This window comes from Cygnus olor, chromosome 2, assembly GCF_009769625.2.
Source record: "Cygnus olor isolate bCygOlo1 chromosome 2, bCygOlo1.pri.v2, whole genome shotgun sequence".
Classification (NCBI taxonomy): Eukaryota; Metazoa; Chordata; class Aves; order Anseriformes; family Anatidae; genus Cygnus; species Cygnus olor.
Window position 1 is genome coordinate 139479955 of NC_049170.1, and position 17240 is coordinate 139497194.

The window sequence follows — 17240 nt, forward strand, 5'->3', positions numbered from 1 at the left end:
GTGATGGGAATAATGTATAGCCAAAGTATTTAGTGTGATACGAAGAGGTACTTTTTTTTTTTAATGCACATCCTTTTAACCAGCTAAGTCTTCTGTAGAACACAGGAGGGAAGCTTCAGTCCTCACCTCCCATATCAAAATTATCACAGCGATAAGGACTGCAGCTTGGGAAGGATAAAGACATAATTTTACATCAAATGCTCTGACTACAGCACTAAGTTAAAAAAAAAAAAAAACAAAAAACTATGCCCTCATCTGGAGTGCTCTGAACTGACTAGAACTCAATACAGACACCTTTTGGTTCTCTTGACATGATCACCACTCAGTTACCATGATGGAAAGAGGAAGAACTTCAGTGAAATTAGACATACTAGGAAATTCTATTTTTCTATTTATCTGCCTAAGTGACCACCTTCCTCAGAAATTCTCATAAGAGAAAGAACTTGGGCACAACTAGAGTACTTCCCTTCCAAGATATTTAATTCACCTTTATGAAGAACACTAGAGCTTATCCTTTTCTCCTAAGGAGAAATATTTCCACTTTACTACTGAGGAGTTAATGCCGCAACCCCAGAAAAGAGAATCAGTTTAGAAACATCCCACCATCAGCTGAGAGGGTTGGGGGTACAGGACTAGAGCTCCATCTTTTTCTCCTTGAAGAAGTGAAATCTGACTTCACACTAGCAATAGAAACTATTCTTAAACTAGACTGAAAGAAAGAATTAAAAGAGATTGGTAATTAATACCAAAATTAACATATAGAAAACAAGAAAACATTACCTTCTGCTGCTTGATGATCCTGCCCGACTTCCTGGGCCGTTACTTGAAACAACTGAGATTGCATTTGCAATAGCTTCCACAGCAGAGAGCCTTTCAGCAAATGTATTCCTTTCAGAGCGCTCTGCTTCTGAAAAAAAATAAATCAGAGAAACGTTAGTGTAAAAATTTTACTTGGGAAATTATAAGGAAGGAGTATAAGGCATGAAATGCCACTGATCGTAAAACATTCCCTGCATTTGTTTATTTAAGATTTAGAGGGCAACAATAGTCTCAAGTAGGATTTTTCATTATTCTTTTATTTTGGACAAGTATTAATCATAATTTTGACTGGGTTTGATTTCTAAAAGGGAAGAAAGCAAAAGAAGGAAACTTAAGGCACCCATGTTCCAGAACAAGCTTTCAGTGTCATGAAGAGACAAGGATCTACCACATAGTTGACTCTAGACATTTGGTAAGTAAAGGCTTCAAAAGTAATGACAAAAAAAAACAGAACAACAAAAAAAAACACCACACACTTCACAATTAACAGCTGTGAACAACAATGCAGAGTTGTGGGTCTGTAAGATACACACACTACTTACGAGCATGCTTAGGAAAACTGTGGTAAGAGTATGATATGGTAGCACAATCAGTTTAAATTAAAAATAAAGAAGCATTGCTTCTCACATCCAAAAGCCTAGGTACCACAACACATAAAAGTCCTAGTCATAAGCAGGACTAAGCTGTGCCAAGTGCTGTATAGAACATAAAAAAATTGCCTAGTTGTACAGAGCACAACTTGAAGCAGCCACTTGAACCAAAGGCCTAATTTAGATTTATCTGCAAAATAAATACAGAGCAGTAGAAGTCAACTGTGCAAGGCTTGCATACAGTAACACCCACTGCTTCTTTAGGCTACTGGCAGAAATAACAGCCACTGCACAGCAAGTTATGAATCACTCTAGCAATAGATACCGAAAGAATTGAAAGAGAAGCTACATTCAGCATGACACAGGCCAGGAGATGAGCTATTTTCAATTCAGACTGAACAACAGTTTTTGTTAAAAAATAGAAGGAAAAGTTTCATTTCTGAGTATTTTTTTTTCCCTCTTCAAAGTGAATATGATCATTCTTTCAGAACATGTTTCAAAGTTGCTACAGCTACTGCTCACTTCCCAATTAAAGGCTTTGCAAACTGACACTCGCCATCCTCTACACTTCTGTTCTCTGCTGACAGTATTAAGACCTGGATAATCCCAATTCTTTTTCACAAGACCATTACCTACTAATACTCTACATTTTGAATTGATAGAATAAGGTAATTTGAGAGTGTTTGTCAGCTTTTATAGTACCTTTATTCTTCAGATCTGCTACTTCAGGTAGTGATGAGTAGCAAAAGATTTGGGGTTTGCTTGTTCTCAAGTACATGCAGGTTTCTTACAGGTAAGAGTCATTAACTATCCACAGCTTACAGACAAGAGTCATTAACTATCCACAGCAGACAACGATCGAGTGCTTGACACACTCCTACACTTGTGCCCCTGGTTCTATACTCGTTGACCTGTAGTTGGAAGTGAACTGCCATTTGTGCCATACTCCTTTCCAAGACGCACCAGATCTGGAAACCACTTCTTACTTCATGACGCATCACGCAGTACTTCTGGCCTCCTCACACAGCAGCTCTCAAGAGTGATCCCTCAAGCAATGCAAATTCTCTTCAAGAGAGAGATTTCACCTATCCTGCAGTTTTACTGTCCTGCAGTAAACTAACTGAACTTTAGCTGTTCCACTTAAAGTTAGCATTCATTTTTGGAAATCCATCAATTGTAAATGCCCTGGCTCTACAGATAATTAGCTGCTTTGATGCTTTATGAAATCTGCCATAGTTTTCTAGGAAAAAACACCTCAATTTATATGTTTTCATTACAGTAATCTGAAGTTTAGTATCATAAATCTTTAACAATTCCACCTTCTTTGGACGTAAGATTCCTTCTGCTAGCTCGACTGAGGTGATATCAAAAAACAGAGTAACAGAGTAGCCTTCCAGGTCCAGGTCCACTCTTTCTGCAATTCCTTTATCTTACACTGCAGAAACTATGGGGGAACTAGGCATAGGATCCGAGAACACAGAAAGCTCATCCCTGCCTTTTCTATTCCCCTTCTGGCAGTTAATGAGGAAGATCTCAGGCAGGCGCCAGCTGGGAAAGGGCAGCATTTTCTGCAACTTAAGGAACACCACACCTAGAGCCTGGAATTGAAGCCTTTAGTCCTAAATCAATCTTCTTTACAGTTTAACAAATGGCTGTATAACTTACAGACTACATTAGTCAGCACTGCCCTCCAGATGATACACAGAAAATAGGCTTGTCCTAGTACCAAACTCTAGCAGGTACAGTGGAAGGTGAATGGGATTTGAATATGAAGACATGAATCCCTTTTTTAAAACAACATTTGTGAAGAGAAAGAGAGAGGCAGAGGGGTGTTAAAGTCCATCAGGTTCACACTTTTCAGATTTCAGAAAGTTAAATTACATCCAAATGAAGTTACTGAAAGAATGTCAAGGTTGCAAAGACAAGCACTCAAATTAGGAAAAGTCAGATTAAGTTTGCCCATGCATCCTTATTTCAGCTTCCTTGTGTGCTTGTAGTAAAAGTCTTCAGTTACACAGATAGTTTTTTGGTGGTGGTGGGGTTTGTTTTGTTTGTTTTGTTTTTCCTCAACAAGACCCCTGCCTCAATCAGTGCACAGGATGGACGACACACCATAGATGAAGGGTTGTACAATGAGCAAGCTGTTTGTGCCTTGTTTGCTGCTAAATTGGAAAGGTGCATGCAGTAAGGCAGTAACAGCTTGGAAAGGAGAAGGGAAAGGTCTGTTTTGTGTTTAACGCCACTGGACATCGCTATGGAGAACTGGATCCTATTTCAGTCACATCTACCAACACAGAGAACTTTGTTAAACAAGTTTTTATAGATGATAGTGATACATTTTACTCATTTTTAGACACAGAAAAGGTGCCTGATTCACAGAGATAAATAACATCCACAGAACAACTAAGATTACTATTAAATCCAGCTCTGGAATAAAGTGTTATGAAATAACACCTACTCAAAAAAATGGGGTTACGCCCTAGACTTCTCAAACAGAACCCTCAAAAATATGTCAATAGCTTTGAATGCAGAAAAACTTCAAGCTATACCACCTTCAAGAGATGAGAAATCTGTACCATTAGCTTCATTTTATAAATAGGGATGTGAAGAACAAATAAGGTTTATAAATGACTAAAATTCAATGACAGCACCATACAAAAATCTCACAAAGAAGTTCATTCATTATTCAGTGCAGGGTTTGTATGGTGTGCAGAAGTAAGGAATGGGGCCACACACTGAATGATGAGGATAAAAAGAAATATTGAATAGCTACCCATTCGGTGAGCACCGTCCATCTTGTGCACTGAATGAGGTAGTCCTGTGGAAAAAATAGCATGACGGTGTAATTAAAGACCATTTCACAATGCATACCCACGTACAGCACCTGGGTAAACTTAATTCTGGATCTCCTAATTTATTATTTTTTTTTTGAGTGCTTGACTTAGCAACCTTGTTGTTCTGTTAACATACTTTTTACATAATAATATTTAATAGACATTTTTATATGGTGTCAGTGACTAACATTAACAAAGTCTTTTTCACATTTCTTAATACATGTCAACTGCAAGTAAAATTGGAGTCATTAACGTACACTACAACACTTGAAAAATATATTGTTTCTCATGTTTACTAGTGATATAATGGGGATATTAATAATATAAAAGGAAAAAATACTTGTCTTCATTTAAAATGAATATGGGGATGCAAAAAGTTTGTCTTTTGCAATCAATAAAAACACTTCAGTACTCCCAACTACTGAATACTTATAAACCTTTACGAGGGTAATAAAAGTGTTGCCTCAGCACCTTTGACAGGTTAGGACACATTTTAGGTGCAAAATTTTAAGATACTCATATCTGAAGAATGCAGGCTTTGTTTCAAGTACTCTGGAAAATGCATAAAAGTTTACTGTGCAATTATTTTCATGACACTGTTGAGCTCACCCTCTTCCTCTTTTGTTTCTTTGTTGCTGGTTGGAAAGCATACAGACACACAAGCATGCAGAATATTGCGGTTTCCATCACATCTATGGCCAAGGAACGTCTGCAGCACTTGTGGATTCTGATCCAAGACAACTGCTTGTTCAAGATTCATCAGGTATTGTCGGCAAGCCTCATAGTCACATCGCAGAATGTGCTGCATTAGAGTTTGTTTCTGCACTCAAAAGAATAAAGTAAGTTAAATGAAAGTACAAAAACCATAGACATACAGGTTTGGTAGGTGCTTCCAGGTTTCCATGTTTGAAATTAATAGAATGGTCTAAACCTAGGACATTCTCTGGAAGTCAGTGCAGGAACTGCTGAGAATATGCATCATCTCAATTACAGCACTATTGAAAACTCAAAACAGCATGCATTCAGGCACAAGAGTTACAAAAAAAAGACAGGCTTAAGCAGCAGAAGCTATCAGACTCCCAGAAGTATGCCTTTGGCTTCACAGCTTGGTTCTTAAGATAAATTACTTTAATTTCATCCAACTTGGCAGAAGTGGTATGACTGAAAAAATAAGGGGTCTGTATTAACTAGCTTTATATATTTGGTTTTAAAGAAGTGATAAACATGCGGAGAAGTGAATGACAAAAAGCTGCTGAAGGTCTGGGAGGCTCACTCCATATATAACTTGCTTTTCCACAGTGGTTAAGTACTCCACTGTGAAATCAATCTAACAGGTACACAATACCTCCTGGTGGCAGCACAGCACACAGCAGATCCAACTGAAAATCACCAAATCAATGATTGGTTTATACAGGCATGATAGATAAATTCACAGCCAGACTACTCATACAGCACCACAGATGAGTACAGGACTCTACATGCAATTCAAGTGAAAAAATCTTCGATTCTCATAGTTTCACAGTTTATGGTCCAAATATAAAGTACAAAAATGTGAAAAGTGTACTGCATTCACAAGAAAAGTCACTGGACCCCTCAGAAAAGCTTTGCACTCATAAAACAAAGTTTCACACTGACAGTACACACATGACGACAAGAGCTTTAAAAGTTATGCCTAAGAACAGGGTTAAAACCCGATACAGAAGTCACGCACCACCAATGGGTCTTTCACTTTACTATATCAATTTGGTTTTGCTTTGATGATTTTATGAGAATCTTCTGCTGAAATTAGTTTCCGTAGCAAAAAAATACAAGCTGTTATCTAAACGCAAAGCCCCTTCAAACATAGTTTTATAAAAGCAAGAGAAAAAAACACATATAATAGAAACTATATTACCTCAACAGCCATAATAATAATGGCAGCTTTCTTTTTGATGGTCGAGTTAGCAGGAAGATTTGTTAGGGAATGAACACCCATTCCAAGACTACTGATAGGTGGAAGGTCAAGCCAGTCAGGGTCTCGTATCCCACCCATGCAGTCTTTAGCCATCGGATAGATAGTACCATTTCCATCTCTAAGAATAATGGGAGATTCCTGCATTGGGGGAAAATATTTTAAAATTAAATCTCCACAACTTATATAAGTATTTCCATTCTCAAAAGGTCCATTTCTGCTTAACTGCCAACAGCGAGAGTTTACCCCAAGTTCTCATTTACACTACTGTCTCCTACAATTACAAGTGGGTCAGCATCAGACAGCAGATTCCCTTTCTCAAACGCCTGAAATGTGCTCGAGATAGCAAATACTATTAAAAAATCATGACAAACATTCATAACGAAACATACATTACTTAACTTTTAGATTACTTAAATACTCCAAAGAAAGATGAATATATTGAAATCCAACAAACAAATTCCATTTCTTTGTCAAAAATATATCCTTCAACTATCCCCAAAAAAGTATATTTTGTTTATGAAAGTCGCTGAAATGACTGGTATTTTTTTTCTAGGTCTTCCTCATGGATGCCTGCACAGTGTAATCAACTGTACAATCAGATAAAATAGGATATTTAAGAATGGATAATAAAGGGGAGTTGCACAAAGCCTTAACATATCCATTTTGTTATCAAACGTATTTTTGCCAACTCTTCCATTTGTTCTCAAGAGTGGATTTTCATCTGTCTCACTTCCAAAACATAGCTAGCTAGCCAGTTTACACTAACAGGAACTATTCCATCAAGTTGCTTTTTTCCCCTTTTTACTTTTGATTCAAGGTAGAATTTGAATGAGATTATTAATAGTGCTTCAGTGAGTTAGACTGCTATTCCACCCACCCCTCCAAAATATTAATGGTAGTACCATTCCATTTAAAGATGACAGAAGTGAAATACAGTGAGTTAAATGATTGAGATGCAAAGCCACAAACCTGTCCAGCTGTAAAAATAGCAACACTTCTCTCATTCTGACCCAGGAATGCGATGCTGCTAGTAGGGAAATTATTTTCCTGTTCAGCCTTTCCTGTAGCAAGATCAAATATGCAGTAGCGAACCCAGTTCCCAGTTTTCAGAACAGCATGAACTCCTTCAAAAGATATATGAATAAAATGTTAATGCCTTGGACTAATGGCAATCAGTAAAAATGCCAAGCTTCTATGCTTTTAAGGACTTACTAAGATCAACACTGTTTATTTAACTATTTATGTTAGTTTGAATGTCAGTTTTCCATGAGGAAGCGAGACAGGTAGTGAAGGATATGAAGGAGTATCTTTATGGGTTAAGTTCTACTCACCTTTTGAATCTACGTTTACTGCTAGAATTTCTGTTTTTTCAGGAATACAGAGCTTTTTAGGTGTCCTCTGAAAACAGTCAGGAACTTTTGGAGTTCCACCAGTTTTTACAACCTAAAAACATTCATAAAGTTTTAAGATACAATAAAGCACACAGTACTGGCATTTCAAAATACTTTTCTCAGTGTTTCACAAAGCCGTACCTGCAGTTCATCTATTCTGAGCAGCCTGCAATCTTGGAGAAGAGAGGAAGGATCGGGATCTGAATTAGAACTGCTTTGACAGTTTGCATTACTGGAAGTGCCTGGAAATTTCACAGCAACATAAGCACCATCCACTTTTAGCACCTACAAGAAGAAAACATTACAGTTTTAATAAAAGCTTTAGACAGACACTGTTGAAGCTAACTTGCTTCAAAATGAACCAGAGCTTTGTCAGGAAAAAAAAAGTTGACAATCAGTGACAAAATTCTACAGATCTTGGTCTTTAGCTTTGTTGTTTTGCTAAAGTTACCAACACTTAAAAATTTGCATTTCGTAATGACTCCATAGGCATCCTGAACCACATCAGAAGTCACGCCACTTCAGCATCCTACCTGCAACAGAAATCAACATAACTGACTGGAGACACTCCTACTGCTATTTCCCAAGTATATCTTTCCACCTACTGGAAACAGCAGGACAGACTTAGGTTTAAAAGCATGGATAGATCCTTCTCTTACTAATTTGCCCAGTCATTTTTTTAAATAAACACTATTCTTGCGGCAATAAATTCCAAACATTAGCTAACAACTGAACTAAAAAAAATCTACACTGACTTTATTAAGTGCCTATTAGCTCTTGTAATACAGGAAATATGGAATTGCTTTTTATCTTGCCACATTTAAGAATTTTTGAAGTCTTTGTTGTGAATTCTTAGTGCTCGTTCCTCAAGATGACTGCGCACAGTGACAAAGAAGTGTTTTATGGATCTATTATCTATTCCTTATATTCAGTGATAGTTATCTACTCAGTTAAGACTAAAGGACACAGACAAGTCCATCCAGAACCACTTCATGTGTATGTGCCTTTCTCTGCCCCCCAAGGAAATGAAGTTTTTCAGCCCTGCACTTGCAGTTATTTCTGAGATTGTAAGCCTCTCTAAGGAGTTGCTGCAACGCATTCTAATCAGAACCTTCCAAATAGTTCTCCTCGATATATAGACATCTTACGCTATCACCAAACATCAAGGCCCTTTGAGTTTCCTAGTTGAGTCCATAATTTTCTCGAAAGGAAAACAAAGCTAACAGGGAAGAGGACAAGGGGAAAGAAAACGTTTTAATTTTGATAACTAGTGAGATTCCATTATGCTCTCAGTCTTGATTAAACTAGATACAAGCAAACAGTCTTGATTAGGTCCCAGTTTCTCAATACTTCCTATGCAGAAAGTGCCTACAAAGAAACAAAGACCTAGCTGTTAGAAACTTTCTACCTCATAGGGGACCTATGATAAAAAGCATCTTCAGTGCTTTCAAGATATTTTAGCCAATAAAAACCCACACATTTCTTTGTTTTCTCCCAGTTTCTCTAGTTACGTGTAAGCCTAGCAAGGGCAGTAGAGAAAAGGATGCACTGACAAATATGAAAGTATTAGCAGATTTCTGCAATAAAGAGCATTGCAAATAGCCAGAGCACTTAATACCCATATACTGTAATTTTACTTTAGTAGCAGAATTCCTACGTCTAACAGCAGAGCACCAATGAAGACTTTAAGAATACTACCAGAAACTTTGAAAATTCAGACCTTGTCAAAAGATTTGTGAACATTAACTCTGACCTAGAGCATACAAAGACAGATTTGTATTGAGACTTGAAAGACAAAGATCAGAGAATCACAGAATATCTCAAGTTGGAAGGCACCCACAAGGATCATCGAGTCCCAACACCTGGCTCCACACAGGACCACCCCAAAAACAAACAATGGTTCAACCACAACTTCTAGTCTGACACGTAGATTTTTTTTTTGATATGACTGAGTGCTGCTACAAAAAGCTTTGTAAACTGAGACCATCCATAGCAACATAGCAAGGACGTGACTTTCTAAAAAGTCATTCAGCAACCAAAATGCTGTGATGAAGGTATATTTGGGACTCTAAAAGGGCAGTACTTCTTACCCCAGGAAGTTTTAAGAGGCTCCAAACCCATTTAACTACATTTTTATAGTCTTTAACTTCAGTATGTATTCAGGAATCATTTGTGTGTTCTTGTTCAGAAGTCAAGTTACCTTTCTGTTGAATTCAACTCACAACAAGTTGAATTGCTAACCTTACTGTTTCATCATGAACAACACTAGCTATTCTGGAAGCCTGCAGGACAACACTGCAAAGAGTATCCCTTCTGCAGTCTCAGGTGCCTCCAGTCTTTTTCATACAATTGCACAACTGATCCAAATTACATGCAGAACACGTAACAGGGTATGTACTGTGCTCCGTCCTCAGCCTAGACACCACTAGGCAAAATTGTTTGCGATTTTGTCTGCTGGATTCTATGTAACCTTCAAAGATTAGGTGTTACAAAACTGTAACAGTAGAAAAGTGAATGATTATATACATCACTGGAAGAAAAAAAAATCACCTTTGTCATAAACAACTGTTATAGAGTAGACAGAACCAATAATTATATTGAGAAGAAAACCCATTTACTGGTTTTAGCATTTCAGTGAAAATATGAAAATATTAAAATTCAAACTCTTCTGTTATTTATTACAGTACTTCCCCTTGATGCAGTTCACAAACACAGACACCCTACAACCGTTCACAGAATTAAACAGCTTTCCCAAAGCTGGTATAACAGGCAAACAATGGGTTCAAATGACTTCAACTATATCTAAAAACCTCGTTTACAAAAATACAACAGTTTTAATGGATTAAGTTGCTCCATACTCCCCTTTGCAGAAATGATCTAAACATGAAAATAAAAGTTTATTGTGGGCCTCCTCCCTTCAAATATACTGCTCAAGGCAAACTTTCCACTCTAGAACAAGTATATCCATTAAGTGTGCAAGTATAGTAAACATGACAAATCTAACTGCCTTCTGTTGGACAGCTACTTCCTCTGCTGGAATTATGTATTTGTTTTTAGAACATCCTCTATGAATCAGGTAGAAAGCAACCCAATGTTTTAGTTTTCTGGAAAACATCTCTGGGCCTTCCCATTGTCATTATTTCTGATAAGCACGGCAAAGAAGTATCTAGATGACCTAATCCCTCTTAACATCACACAAAAAGTAGAAACCAAATACTTTACTGCTTACTCATACTGAAGGGTTTACTAGTAAGAAAATGAAAGAAAAAAATACAGGGACCAAACAGATTTGCTGGATCAAATAATTTTATAGTTATGTAAATGAAGCACATTATTTCTAATCAAAACATTCCTGTTCTTTGATTGCCCGACCATCAGAGTCACCCAAACATGAAGCTGATGTGCACATAAAAGTCAGTCACAACACATGCAATTCTTCACTATCTCACTGAACAAGTGTAGTGGCTACTGTTCCAGTCACCAGAAATAATCTTTCAGATTAAATCCCATCTGTTTCTTAATATTTCGGTTCAATTTAAGAGACTTGATTTTTAAGATGTAGCATGTTTTCCTCACAACACAGTCTATTAGTATTATTGTGCTATGCATAAACAAAAATGCAACAGAAGTCACACAGCTGCAGCATTCTGACTAGCATACAACTAGTCACAACTCTGGTGCATCCCCAAAACTATCAGCATACCATATATAATGTTGCAAAACTCTTTAACAGTTAGCTCATCTAAAATCATTTTAAAAAGATAGTAGGAGAATGGATTTTAGACAAACCTTGCCAACAGGAACATTTTTAACATCTTCTACAAAGACAACCTCCCTCAGAGACCACTGCTCCTCATTCACTTTCTCCTCCTCTTTCGGGGCAGGAGTAGATCGTCGTCGCTCTGAGACAAAAAAAAAAGAAGTAATTAATGAAAAAAGACTTGAAATATTTAATCAGTATCAAAATGCATTGTTTAGTAAACATCAAGTGTCCCCCTCCCAAAAAAATAGCATCAATGTTCAACTCAAATCTAGAAATTAATAATAGAGATTAACAAGCAGCTGGATTTACAACCATCAGAACTACCTAACAGTATACTATGCCACTACATCCCCCCCCAAGAAATTAACACTAATAAAGACTATTAGATAAATAAAACTATTTTTAACGACACTTAAGCAAAAATAATTATAAGAAATTGTTTTGGCAGGGCTCAGGTATTTATGTTGTAGGTAACAAGACTGACACTGTAAGACCCATCATTCAGCCCTGCTACAGTGCTTCCTGTCATCCATGCAACAAGTCTGCTTACCCACTAACCTATGGATTTTCGGTAAACACCTAGAGTAGCAGCAAATGAGGCAGAAAACAGCTATTTAGGCCGTAAGATTTTCTGCAAAGACATCATTTGAACAGTAACCATAGTAAACTCAAACCCACTTGGGAACAAATTTAAATACCTAACGTATCTAAATTAGCACTGATAAGAATCTTTACCTCCTGAAGTTTCTATAGTATAACTGATACCATCAACATAATTAAAGGAAGAAGTAGAGAACTTCTAACAATGGGCTTAACTTCAAACTCTAGTTCAAAATCCCACGCAAAGTTATAGTCAGTGAATGAATAATTACAGGTGAAAGAACTTCCAAACAGAAGGCATCAGTAGCGTGCGCCTCTGCTACTAGTTCGGTAAGTCAGTACTGCACATCTAGGTCTACAAGATTCTTGGTCACTGAATGAGGCAACTCAATTCTTTAAGTGAACACCTTCTTAGAACTGCAGTGTGTGAACAAGTAGAAGAAAGGAAAAGATTCCTTCAAATGATGGTATTGTAATTAAACCTTTAAAAATATGTAAGTTTAAATGGAAAAAAAACAGATGCACAAGAGGTCAGTGACAAATTCTAATACAGCCTTTCAGGTTGTACTTCAAAAGTTTAGTTGTACTTAAAAAGTAGAACATATGCTATAAAACTTCCCACCTGCTTCATAGATCAGTAAATAATGACTGTTTTTAGGCATTTTGTATAATAAAGATGACCAACTACTGCTTTATGCACTGAAGTTCACCTGCAAGGCAAGCTGTGTAAGAACACCTTAATCTTAAAAGGAATTTTTCCAAAACGAGTTCAACTTCTGGGTTGTAAACAAATTTACTATCACATTCCAATTAAACATACAAGAAACTATCTTCAGACTTCCTGTTGATCACCTCCTGAAAGATACTTTTGATTCTGAGAACTGTTGTATTTGCTTAGATACACCTCGCTTCAAGTAGTCACTGCTTGTACTACTACATTTAAATTTAACACTGATAATCCACTATCTAAATTCTATTATAAAAGCTTTTACATTATGTTGTGGTTCACACCAGAAGACTGAAAGAGATTTTTACTTTTAATCAGATTCTGAAATTAATACAGTATCTTTCTAGGACTGCCTTTTACGAGAACTTACCTAGACAAACATTTTACATCACCGTGAGCTACACATTACTTACTATATGGCATCGATGCGCTGCTGGCTATTGAAGATGCATCACTGCAAGTGGAAGCTGGGGATGGTGGAGGACCCATCTCGGTTTTCACTGGTTCCTGTTTGCTTTCAGGTCTAAAATAAAAAGTTTTATTTAAAATGAAGGAATGTGGGTTTTTCCATGACAATGGACAAAGTGTCTCTGCGTCCAAGAAACCAGCCATTTTCTCTATCTTCTGAAGTAACCACAACACTTCCTCTTTATTTTTTTGAAGCTAAGTAGCTTCCTACAGTGGAACTAACATCCTAACTTTCAAGGGTATGCACCCAACATTGAGAATAGTATTGTGCTTCTTAATCTGGGATTAAGTTTTATAACATAAAGGAAGATGTATAAAATATTACAGAAAACAGACACCCGTAGTTGGAAGCTGACGTCTCCTTTTAAATTTGTATCAATCAACAGTTCTAAAGAATATCAAATACATGTTCTCTCTGCGTGTGTTCACATTCTCACACTTACTTTGCTTCTGTCGTTTTGCTAGCTTTCTCCAGGTTTTTCAAGCTTTCTGGTGACCGAAGCTGAAATCGACAGCTGTCATTCATGTTCCAAACAGATTCCATTAACACACCCACTTTAGGAATTCCAGCACTGATTGAAAAAGCAACAGCTCCAGCATGATAGAGGGGGTTATTTCTTAAGCACACCTGCAGATAGAAATATTTATTTCTATGAGAACAGTAGGCTATACTGAGGGAAACCATATATGCATGCATTTTCTTGGTAACGTATGTAGTAGTCAAAAAAAAAGGAAAGAAACCTTACAGAAGTGTGTGAGAAGAGGAAAGTCAGCATGATGTACTAAGCACTTTTTTTTTTAAGAGGCTATTGTGCATTTCACAGCTGAAAGTAACAGCTTTAGCAGTGCGACTGTTTAATATACAGTATTTAGATGCTCAATTACAAAAGGAGAGATTCATCCAAAAACAAAGACTCCTCCCAGAGTTGATTAGAATGGATTGGGAACCAAAAGAAATGTGCTCCCTGGGAAGGAACTGTTTTCTCTCATAGCTAGTCTAACACTAATCACAAAAAGAATCCTACATCTCTGTATCAGCTATTAAACTTTTTGACAAAGGCTTCAAACCAAATGCCTATTCCGCTGCATATATACATCAATCCCAGGCCCTGATCTTGCAGGTACTCAAATACAAAAACATCTGCAAAGCTCCATGCTCTATTGAGAGCCAGAATATTACTGAAATTTCATTTTCACAAAATACAAAATCGGTGGGTAAATTAAAAGCAAAATACTTTGTATGCATACAGCTCATTCCTCCATGTTTGCAGCAATAACCATACTAGTAAAAAAAATAACATTAACAGGACACATCACTTCACAGTCATGTAATTAAAACATACCATTGTAATACCATACAACTTTGGTGCACAACAGGAACGGAACCTGATTTTTATTTTTTTTAAGAACATGCTGTAAGCTCATCGTACAACACTAAAAATGTCACCTGTGACTGTTACACTTGCCTGGGTTCCAACAGTTATATTTGGCATGGAGGAGATACCAGCACTAGACTTGGGCTTTTTATTTTTTGCTCTGGCCTTTTCTAGCATTTTCTTCCTTTGGCTGAAAGGAACTACACCCCTGTGGAAAAATACATATTTTTAATAAAGGCTGTGAAAGAAATGCTTTGTTTAAAGCTTTGAACAATTTATTCCTTCTGCTTAATGAAGTCACGATTAAATATACAAGCCTCTGTGCCATCTTCTCCCAAAGAACTGCATAAATGATATTTTTCTCTCTGTTCATCATCACTTTCCAAATTCATCTAAAACAGAAAATCTATTAGAGAAGGAGGAAGACAAAGTGCACAAAATACGTTACTGCCGAATAGCTTTCATTTTAGCCCAAAATGTTTTGAGACCTCTATCTCAGACAGCATGCTCCAGTCACAACTTGGAAGTTGCGGGTTGCTTCCTCTGAACTTGACAATGCCTTTCCTATGACTAGTGGTAGCTTCCAGAATTTGCAGTTACTGGGGAAGAGGATAAACCTTTTTTTTTACTTTTAAATTCTAAAAGCTTCTACTCCTCTCTAGGGGAATGGCTGATGGACTTCAGACTCTTACGGCAGATTTAAGCAGCTACAAGGCAAAAAAAAACACACCAAAAAACAAAAACCTGCAATTGGTTTTGTAACTAGATCCACTCAGTTTAGCTGAAAATTACACCTATGTACACAGTTAAGCATGCTTATTATTTTGGTGCTACAGGATTTCGACATTTCATGTTTTAGCCAGTGAGTTAAAGGTTTAGATGCTTTTGTTTGGAAACCACCTTCATGCTAAGTAAAAGATGAAAAACATCAATTCCTAATATTGCAAGGACCAAAGTCCTGTCTAATGTATTAGAGCCAACTGTAACCAAGTACATCAGTAGTAACAAGCTTCAGTCTACATCTGATTAACAGAAAATCACCAGTACTGACATACTGACAATACTCCCAAAAAGGACATGCTGATTAATAAATAGCTTTCAAAGATTACATGTAAATGTTAATAATACGCCTTTTTACATATTGGAGCAATTATTCTAAAAACAGTAAAACCATCAGGTTTTACAACAGCCAAATATCTCCAACGTTATGGCTTACTAGTTTCCTTACTTGGTAATTTCTTCTAAGTGAGGTGTGTCAGCAGTGATACATAAGGAAAGGGCCAAGAACCAGAGGAGCTTTGATGTTGAGATTTGGGACTAGAAGTTAGAGTAAAATATCTGTGTTTAAGTTTACAAGCCTAGCTACAATTGACCTTTAGATGTTTTCAAGAAAGTGATCAGAATTTAGTAAGAAAGCTATTTCATAGGATCAATTTTCAGTGCACCAGTTTCCAACTCATCTTCAACTATTTAACTCATCCATGCCAATAATCTACTTAAGCTTTGGACTATGCTGTGTGTGCTATGTAATGCTATGTGTGACTCCTGACACACTGACAAGAGTAGTGCATCCTGACAACACAGTAGTAATATTCAATAAATTCTCTCAAATTAGATTAACTTCAAGTGTTATTTTTGAGGGATTTATTGAACATAAATCTTTTAATTGTTAGAATACTTCAACATTTTATATTTTGCAATGTTTATGAGTTAGATAATTTCAGCAACAAGCTCCAGAGGGAGCATCCAGTATTATTTTTCTGTTCTTTAGGATTCGGAACACAAACTAACAGACCACAATTTCTAACAGAACCTGACAGGAGAATGTGGACTTCGTATCTGGTAAGTCTGTTCCACATTTATAATCTGAAAAATGCCTGAAAGGCATAAAGAAGATTATTCTGTTACACTGTGCAGTACTGATGTATCTGAATACTAAAGCATTTACATATGTCTCCTAAAAGAATAACCTTATTCCCTTAAAGATTTTATAACTGGGTTGAAAAGCTTTAAGCATGAAGGAAAATTTAAGCTCAAGCACAGAGTTTCAGAACCCAGAATTGTGGTCAAGCAGTTTTGCAAAGACTTTAAGAACCAAGGACATGAAGATTGTCGATGGATTTACATTGATATACATAAACACAGTATTTACTTACCACCAGTACAAGTTGTTCTCTAATTGAGCGCATGTATAAAGAGCACAACAATGTAAGGAAACAATCCGTTCTCCCTGAAGCTCTGAGTATGTCTGTGCGGTGTGTTCTAATTTGGAAGCTACTGAGCTTAAAGTTTCATCCACCCAGGTAGCAACCTACGGGAAAAGGGAAAAAAGGAACAGAGAACACAAAGGGAAAAAAAAAGGAAGAAGAGAGATTTGCACCAATAATGTTGTATTTACTGGTTTTGAAATGACCAAAAAAAAGTAGCAATGATCCCATTTGGGATGTTATCCACCAGCACCGTTTACTTCCCTAAAGAGGAGCTTCGCAGGATTTTTTTTTTTTTCCCCTCTATTTCCAGTACCAAACAAAAAAGTGACAAAAATGCAGGTATGCGTCACAAAATAAAACAAGTGCATATGCTTTACCAACAATACTTCACAGTATCAAGTTCACTCTAAAGTGGGCATAAAAATAAGTTTAGGTAAATTAATTTACAGTACTGAAAGCTTCAATGCCCTTCGTTTTTCCAGGAATTACATTAACAAGCATCTCTGTT

At 36.8% G+C, this 17240-nt stretch overlaps 1 protein-coding gene across 20 annotated transcripts in view; it reads right to left on the reverse strand.

Annotated features, from left to right (window-relative positions):
• The window catches only part of UBR5 (ubiquitin protein ligase E3 component n-recognin 5), an 83411-nt gene that overhangs the window by 27065 nt on the left and 39106 nt on the right, over positions 1–17240 (reverse strand). For 12 of the 20 annotated variants that reach the window (XM_040548663.1, XM_040548656.1, XM_040548667.1 and 9 more), the window contains 12 exons: positions 16679–16833; positions 14613–14730; positions 13590–13774; positions 13092–13201; positions 11378–11490; positions 7730–7873; positions 7529–7640; positions 7167–7321; positions 6138–6335; positions 4853–5063; positions 4183–4227; positions 781–907 (listed from right to left, as the gene is read on the reverse strand). In XM_040548663.1, coding sequence (XP_040404597.1) covers positions 781–907; positions 4183–4227; positions 4853–5063; positions 6138–6335; positions 7167–7321; positions 7529–7640; positions 7730–7873; positions 11378–11490; positions 13092–13201; positions 13590–13774; positions 14613–14730; positions 16679–16833 — 1673 coding nt within the window. The remainder of the gene's footprint in view (positions 1–780; positions 908–4182; positions 4228–4852; positions 5064–6137; positions 6336–7166; positions 7322–7528; positions 7641–7729; positions 7874–11377; positions 11491–13091; positions 13202–13589; positions 13775–14612; positions 14731–16678; positions 16834–17240) is intronic. The other 8 variants (XM_040548675.1, XM_040548673.1, XM_040548674.1 and 5 more) reach the window with 1 other exon arrangement.